The 8,525-nt window shown below is 40.9% G+C and overlaps 1 protein-coding gene across 2 annotated transcripts; it reads left to right on the forward strand.

The window, feature by feature from the left end:
- Positions 1–1,966: 1,966 nt before the first annotated feature.
- On the forward strand, positions 1,967–5,950 carry LOC104959892 (alpha-N-acetylgalactosaminidase-like). Of its 2 annotated transcripts, none has more exons than XM_010787809.1 (6): positions 1,967–2,685; positions 2,796–2,890; positions 3,151–3,312; positions 3,633–3,830; positions 4,932–5,066; positions 5,536–5,950. In XM_010787809.1, the coding sequence occupies exons 1-6, from the start codon at positions 2,547–2,549 to the stop codon at positions 5,728–5,730; spliced, it is 924 nt and encodes a 307-aa protein (XP_010786111.1). In that variant the 5' UTR covers positions 1,967–2,546; the 3' UTR covers positions 5,731–5,950. The 2 variants fall into 2 exon arrangements, with proteins under 2 accessions (XP_010786111.1, XP_010786110.1); XM_010787808.1 differs by having other exon boundaries at positions 1,971–2,685; positions 4,926–5,066.
- The last annotated feature ends 2,575 nt before the right edge of the window (positions 5,951–8,525 follow it).

Below are 8,525 nucleotides of genomic sequence, written 5' to 3' on the forward strand. Positions count from 1 at the left end.
AACTTCTTCATATTTTACTAATATTAAAGTTCACTTTTCATTCAGGAAGTATGACGCTGCGCTGTCAGTACGCTTCTCCATGTTTGTGATTGGTCGAATGCTCCAAATACCACCCCTTTCATGTGAACGCGCACCTAACTAGATAGGGCACGGCTGGTTTGAGCGATCCACTTGATAACCCGCGTCGTAGTACCGTTTAGCGAGAGCGCGTATGTTTTGGATTAGGCCAACCGGCTAACTCAAACATATCCAGGTTAGATTGAACCAGCTTCGTAGTACAGGCCTCTGGTCTCATTAAACACACTCAAAGCAACTTTAACTGACCTTGAAGCAGGCTGCTGTGTTTGTAAATGCTTTGGCTAAACTTGGTGTATGACTGTGTTGTGATTGTGTGTTTTTTTTATTGTCTGTAATGTAAAACTGTCTGAAACTGTGCTGTTACCATTCTTGGGCCAGGACTCTCTTGAAAAAGAGATTTTTAATCTCAATGAGACCTATCCTGGTTAAATAAAGGTAAAATAAAAATAAATAAATATGACAATAGAGTCATGTGCATAAACAACAAAAACACTTGCAGCTGAAAACTTTTTAAGAATAGGCATAATGTTCTAACAATGTTATCAAAAACATCTTAAGAAGGTTATCAAAAACATCTTAAGAAGGTTATCACCAAACATTTTAAGAAGGTTATCACCAAACATTTTAAGAATGTTTTTAGAGAACGTTATTCTACCTTTCAGAAGAACATTCTGGGAACCAAACTAAAACTTCCCGCTGGAAACATTCCTAGAATAATGAATGGTAACATTCTTAGAATGTTTTTAGAACCAAAAATGTCTAGCTGGGAACTCACACATGCCACCGCAAACAATATCTGCTTACAGATTATCATGAATTACGTGCTTGTTTGTTTTTTTCAAAAGGAAAATATGGTGACATCAGATTTTTTAAAACATCCTTTTCAAACAAATGCAACAAGTTTGTTATTTAAAGCGCTCTAGAAATAAATCTGACGTTGACCATGACCGTGTTAATATTTCACATCACAGGAACGTTTTATAAAAAAAGAATAACCTCCTGAAAACATTATCCGAATGTTGCTTTGAAAATATTCTTCTTTTGTTATCATGTAACATTGAGGGAATGTTTTAGAAAACTTTTAGAAACTTCTATAATATGTTACTCCAACAACCTCCAAAAAACATGTTAGGGTTCAAATTTGTTGCAGGCAAAATGTTCCACCTTTGTTAACATATCAAATTAAAGGTGAGGTATGTAACTTTGGAGAAACCAGCTTGAGTGCGCTATAATTTGAAAATAAAAATCTGCCACTTCCTTACAGAGCCCCTCCTCCAACGCACACAAACGCGCACATGACCAATGAGGGCATGAGATAAGTTTGTGCACAGATGGAAGGCTGACAGGCAGGTAGGCCATCCAGTTATTTTAGCCGGGCCGGCTAAAATGATTGGTCGTGCTTTTTACAGCGCCACAGCTTCCACAGATGACATTTTTGTATGTATTTATTGTCAAAGCATTTAATATATTCATTGCTATAGGGATGTTAAGAGCATTCCATGGAATATAACAAAAAGTGTTTCTGAAATAAATTACATACCCCACCTTTTAAAGGAATGTTTCATAAAAAACCTTCTGTGATCTCAGACCTCAATAACATCCTCAAAACATCCTCTGAATGTTGCAGTTAAAACGTTATGTCATAGTTAACCTTAAACCTTAAAGGAACATTATTTGAAATAATAAACATCCTCAAAAGGTTCTTTGAACATCAGATTCAAACGTTTCTTTAAAACATTATTAGAACTTGAAGGTAACGTTAGCCAAAGTTGTGAGAAAGTTCCCTGCTAGCTGGGATGCCCAAGGACACACCAAATCAGTATTTTGACTGCAGGTACTGGGGATCTACCTCCTAAACCAAAGTAATCCCATAACAAGTATAAGGGCAATGCCCAGTGGAAGGGTGGTGGCTGTGATATGGTTCGGAAACTTCAATATGTGCTCAAGGTCAACCAGCAGTTGCCAGAGGTCACGTTGCCTGTAGATGTTCTTGTTGCGGCTTTCGGCTCCTACCCAGCACTTATAAAGGTGATGGTATGCTTGGAAGATTTGGCCCACTTTGCCAACTCAACTCCTGCACTGATTGCTTCAGGAATCGTCTTCAGGACCTGACTATCGTCCTTCACCTAGTGCCTTTGGGCAGCAGCTTAGGGTGTGCTTCAGGGTTCCTCACTTGGAGCACAGTGGGCTTGGTGACTCGTGTGCAGAATAGATGGGCTTCAAAGCACATTATATTTAAAACTGGCAAAATATGGCAATATTACCTAGCAGGAAGTAAGCTATTTTGGTTACATTGCTTATATTGGATTTGCAAAATGTTGCCTTGATTGTACACGACATGATCAGCTTCCATTGTTCAATAAAATGTACAATGTGAGTGCTTGCTTTCTTCCAGGTTCCCAGGGGGCATAGCAAAACTGGCTAAGTACATCCATGACCGTGGACTGAAGCTGGGAATCTATGCAGACATGGGCACTCACACATGTATGGGATACCCTGGCACCACGCTGGATAAAATCGATATTGATGCCCAGACCTTTGCTAGCTGGGGGGTAGACTATCTAAAGTTTGACGGCTGTTCCTCAAATTCTGTAGAACAAATTATAGGTAAGAGCATACTAACCTATTGAATAGCATTGACTGAAATCTTTGAAAACCTTAAAAGTACAGAAGCCACAAGAGATCGTACACTAAGCAAGTGTTTTCTTGTGTCACAGGCTACCCTCTGATGTCCAAGGCTTTGAATGCTACAGGCAGACCTATGGCATACTCCTGTAGTTGGCCTGTCTATGTAGGAGGCCTTCCCCCTAATGTGAGTGTCATTCCAATGATGGTCAACTCAAGCTGTGGGGTCACTTTGACTTGAATAGAACCATCACAATGTTCTGACAAAGACGCGCTAAAGGCAGTTGCTGCACTTAAATCAAAAACAAACAAAAAATGTAAACTTTACTCACTGTTCTTGATCAAATGATAAGCATTGGTATAGGTTTTTCATCGTTCTTTAGGAAAATGCGCAATATATTTTTGCGCACAGCTTTAAAGTAAATTATACTTCCTTGGTCCTACCAGGTCAACTACACTTTCCTTGGTGACATTTGTCACTTGTGGAGGAATTACTATGATATCCAGGACTCATGGGACAGTGTACTTGGTATTGTTGAGTGGTTCTCCAACAACCAGGATGATCTGCAGCCGGCTGCGGGGCCTGGACGGTGGAATGACCCTGACATGGTATGATGGGTTTGTTTTCATTATTGATCTTACAAAACTGATAATGAGGCAATATATCCTGGAATATTTTCCACTGTGTAGCCCTTTTAACCACAGAAAGATGTTGCTTTTTAAAGTTGAAGATGGTGCTTTTCAAAACGCTGTTGAAGTCGAGTCTTGTGTCGTACGTAAAACAAGACTAAAACAATGAATGCATTCACAGATGAGTTTACTGCCTTGTGGCCGAAATGTTAATGACCAAACCACTCTTTTCCTTTTTTGCTCTTCTTTGCCTTACTGTATTGTTGTTCTCTCTTTATGCCTCTGATATCTGTCCTCAGCTCATCATTGGAAACTTCGGTCTCAGTGTGGACCAGGCCCGCTCTCAGATGGCTCTGTGGGCTATAATGGCTGCACCTCTCATCATGTCAAATGACCTTCGAAACCTGGACAACAGTGCCAGGACCATCCTGCAAAACAAAATGGCTATTGCAATAAACCAGGACCCCATGGGAATCCAGGGAAGACGCCTATTGCAGGTCATTATCATTATTGAGACAGATCGGATTATATATAATGACAAGGCTTAGTAAGGAATAATGTGCAGAAGGGCGGTCTTTAATGAAAAAAGACCACTGTGATCCTGACACAAAGGGGTGGGTGTTCTTATTTCATTAATGATCGCCCTTCTGCACATTTTCCCGTTTATTACACCGCTACATACTAATGAATCCGACACATTTAATCCCAATGTTGATTTAAAATGATTTAATGGATTTCAAAATGATCATATTACAGCTGAGAAAAGTTCTGTACCAACGGCTGGAACTGTGGCAACAGCAAAGTAACTTAAAATAACAGCAGAACTGATTGAGGTTTTCTGTAACTGTCCAAGTCTGTTCACATTTTCTTTCAATTAACTAGTCTTTAAACACTGCAGGAGCCCATACGGTGTTACGGTTAGTGTTTACTTCCTGTCTTTTTTCTTCTACTGTTCCCTTTGGTGTTTACTTCCTGTCTGTCTTCTTCTGCTGTTACCTTTAGTGTTTACTTCCTGTCTGTCTTCTTCTGCTGTTACCTTTAGTGTTTACTTCCTGTCTGTCTTCTTTTGTTGATTTCTCTGACGTCCAGCTCTCTGTTTTTTATCAACTTACCTTCTCTTGCGCTCTTTTTCTTTTCTATACTGGATGCACTTTAGCCATCATGAATCCAAAATTCCGTGCTCACCAAAATATTCATTTGTATTCCTTGGTGTTGTCTGATGGAGAAAAGGAATGTTTGTAGTCGACAGTTGATGTTAAATAGACCGGACATCTTTCTGCGCATTGATATGACGGCCCATTCTGTAGACCCTTGATCTTTCTTAGCAACGGTCGGTTCTCCTTAGCAGTGGTATGTTAGTGAAAATTAAGAACACTTGAATGTCCTAATTGAAATTCGGAATAGAGTATTCAACTAAGCCGTATAATACACAGTTCACAATAATAGACTGATGTTAATGATGTAGAACAACAAAAGGTGGGAGGACTTTTTGGGATTTGGAGTCAAAGTTTGGCACCCACAAAAATCAACAAGGGTGTCTTGCCTAAGAAACAGGTTCAGATGTTATATTTTCTGTGTGTGTTGTCACACAGGAGAAGAGTCATATTGAGGTTTACTGGAGGCCTCTGTCTCAGTCAGCCAGTGCCCTTGTGTTCCTGAGTCGACGGACAGACATGCCCTACCTCTACCACAGCTCTCTGGGTAAACTCAGCTACGATGCTGGCAACTATGAGGTTCGTACACCCTTTCACGTCTTATCCTTTGTATCATATTTGTCCTAAAATTATTTTTTCTCTATTATCTCTATTTTCAAAAAAAGAAAAATAGTTTATTATTTTTCTTTTTTTGAAAATTATGATAGTTCATTCATTTTGCGGAAATATGGAGAAATCCTTTGGCATTGGTAGGCAAACATGTATATATTTGCAGTAAAGATTCTCCCACTCTTTTTTTTTTTTTTTAGTTATCATTTTTAAATGTTGTATTTTGTTGAGAAATATTGTATAAATTGTTTTACTCTTTATCGTTGTTTTTGTGTCTCTATACTGTTTGCAATAGTGACATTTCTCACTTGGATTAACAACGTACTACTATCTGTTTATAGTGGTTCAACAATGATTTGGTGAAATATATAAAATATATAACAATCAAATATAAGTTATTTTTTCCATTTCAGCTCTAAATATCTTCTCTTGTTTTTAGGCCTACGATGTATTTACTGGCGCAACAGTGACGGGTCTGAATGCCACCACAGAGTTTACCTTCTCCATCAACCCCTCAGGTGTAGTCATGTGGTACGTGTACCCCAAAAAAGCATCCAAACAGACGAAGATGCTCAGGAAAACCTCAAAACTCACATGGCAAAAAACTGTACCGAGGAATAGGATTGTGTTATGAAGTAACTGCTGTAAATGCTAATGCTAATCTCAAATTGTATGGAATAATTGGAATGTTGAAAGTCTCAAACAAAACATTGTCAGCTTAATTTGGTTTATGGAATAGATATTCTGCGGCACTGATTTTAATGACACCAAACAAAATCATTTTCAATTCTGTCATATTTTTGTATTGTTTAGAAGTGCCTTTTTCTTCAATTGAATAAACATGTACTCATTTTTGTCGTTGTTGGTGATATTTCTAACAGGAAGTAGCCTCAAGTAGTTTTTATTTTTATTTAGATAAACTGTGACACTACCAGGTTGCCTAAACAAACAGATTTGATGATTTATATAAAAATGCACATTTATTATAATTTTTTCATTGTTGCTGGACACAAATTAGGTGTACAAATGTTCATATGTAATTAAGAAAAATGTAATAATACTGTAAATATAGCAAAACAAGAGGCGGATACACATCCTGACCAGTGATGTCTTTTATGTCAGTACAGACATTTTTCAAGTTTTAACATGGTAGTTTTATATCACCGTCTCTAAGCTGCGTATCCTGCTCTGCAGCCCCAGCTGGGCTCCTGGGGCTCTCCGTGCCCTGGGATCGGCAGAGGAAGTGGTCCATGTCCGCCCACGTCTTTCCCACACAGACCCTTTTTAGTCCGCCTGGGGTCAGTGTGGGTCAGCGCCTTTCTGCCGGCTGCTATCACTCACGGATGAATCCACAGAGAATGACACCAAATGTTCTGAGAATAATACACATGTCCTTCAGATGTATGTGCTCGTACACAGTAAAGTAAGCAAGTCTAGAGCCTTTTTGCTTTGTAGATTGCTGGACACCAAAAATGGAGGTCTCCGATCAGAAGGTTGTGGGTTCTATCCAGTGGCGTAACTATCAACGGTGCAGCCGTAGCAACGCACCGGGGCCCAGAGCCGGCCAGGGGCCCATGCAACAAAAAAATAAATTATATTTAAAATATTTATTTATTTAAAAAGAAATGTTGGGGCCCCAATGGCATTGACCGGTTCACGCAGTCTTCAAAGTAACCAAGCAACCTAAATTAATTTGTAATTTGTCTGTCCAATGACCTTGCTCCCTTTCATGCAGGGCCTTGGCGTTATAGATGTTCGCCAAGGGTGCCAGATCTGGGGGGGCGCTGCGCTGGCAGCTCTGGGAGGGGGAAAAACATTTTTGACCGTTGGTGCTCATCCTAATTTTCAGCCTTAATGTAACAACATACATAATTAAGTAAATGTAACACCCTTTTCACCCCGGTTACACTTTTAATTTGGCCTGTACGATGGGCGCTGTAAGTGATGAAAGTGGGGAATGTTGGCTTATGTTGGGTGCTAGTGGATCGCCGGAGCTGTAGATTAACATAAACATGCTTATTGTAGTTGTAAGTGCACTGCCTGTAGCACCATGGAGCATATGTGTGGGCTGGACCTGTATTTTACAGGAAAGGAGTGAGCAGAGGGTCGAGTTGTCGTTTCTTGTTCCGTTTTCTGTGACTATCTGCTTCACCCTCTCAGACATTCAGTTGCACGCACTACTAAAGAGACGCACTACCATGGAAACCAAACAATGGTGTAGCTGTATTAAAGTCCGAGTGGAAACAGTTCTGGGTAAATCTGATTGTGTCAGAAATCGGGAGAAATGCGGGAGACATATAACCCCGGAAGGAAACCGGGAGAGGGCAGTGAAATTGGGAGTCTCCCGCAAAAATCGGGAGGGTTGGCAAGTATGTGTATAGGCCTACTCAGCGCCAAATAGAGAGAGAGTTACAACAGCGGAGGTCCAAAATGCTTGATCGTCACGTGGTTCAGAGAGACTCAGAAAGTTCCGGATGTTCGTGGCGGGCCATGTGAATCACGATTTGAATGCATTAATACCAGGATAGAAATGCAATTTTTGGTAATTAGCAGTGCTTGAATTGGGCCGGTACTCACCGGTACGCAGTACCGGCACTTCTGATTTTTACCCATGTGGTACCGGCACTTCTTACTGAGTACCGGCAAGGTGCCGGTACTCAGTAAAATGCTTGTACTTACACGTATGTATTGTGAACGCAACGCTGCGCAAATGTGGGTCTGACTCTGCCTCACAGAGGGTGACTGGCTGTCTACATGATGTGGCCTGCCGACATGGACACTTTCATACAGATCATACTAATGCCGTCGATTGGTCTCTGTGTATCATTCAAGCTCGGGAGGGTGTGTGTTAGTGTATGTGTGGCGCAAGCAAGCGAGAAAGCGCGCGCACCGGTTACGTGTATTGTTGTTAGCATCTGATGCTACTAGGGCCGTGGGAAGTAGGGGTGCTGAGGGTGCTGCAGCACCCCCTGGTGGAGGACAGGGGATCTGCACTTCCACAAGATTACATTTTAAAAAAAAATGAATTTTCAGCCTTGATGTAACAACATTCATAATTAAGTAAAGATAACACCCTTTTCACCCCGGTTGCATTTTCCATTTGCCCTGTACGATGGGCGCTGTAAGTGATGAAAGTGGGGGATGTTGGCTTATCAGGCGCCCGCAGCTCACAGCCAGCGTGAGAGAGAGAGAGATAGATAGAGAGAGGGGGTGCACCGGTACCGGCGGGGAATGTTGTTAGCTTCTGCTGCGCTAACGGATATAAGAAGCTGTTTCTACAACCAGGGTGGAGGAGAGCTCTCCTGTCAGACTGAGAGGCACAGTGAGGTAAAGGACTCTGAGTGTTTAGATATAGTTAACTTAGTCTAAGTTGTCTCAGTGGGTCTCAAACGGTTCGGTCACCATTTATGTAAACACATATTTCCTTTT

This window comes from Notothenia coriiceps, unplaced genomic scaffold (assembly GCF_000735185.1).
Source record: "Notothenia coriiceps isolate Sejong01 unplaced genomic scaffold, NC01 NC01_scaffold00031259, whole genome shotgun sequence".
NCBI classification, from domain to species: Eukaryota; Metazoa; Chordata; class Actinopteri; order Perciformes; family Nototheniidae; genus Notothenia; species Notothenia coriiceps.

Bases quoted from the DNA above. Each gene is read 5' to 3' on its own strand.
- LOC104959892 (XM_010787808.1), top strand. From the start codon at position 2,547: ATGGGCACTCACACATGTATGGGATACCCTGGCACCACGCTGGATAAA. The intron at 3,313-3,632 runs GTATGATGGGTT...ATCTGTCCTCAG, and splicing joins GGTGGAATGACCCTGACATG to CTCATCATTGGAAACTTCGG. The intron at 3,831-4,925 runs GTCATTATCATT...GTTGTCACACAG, and splicing joins AGGGAAGACGCCTATTGCAG to GAGAAGAGTCATATTGAGGT.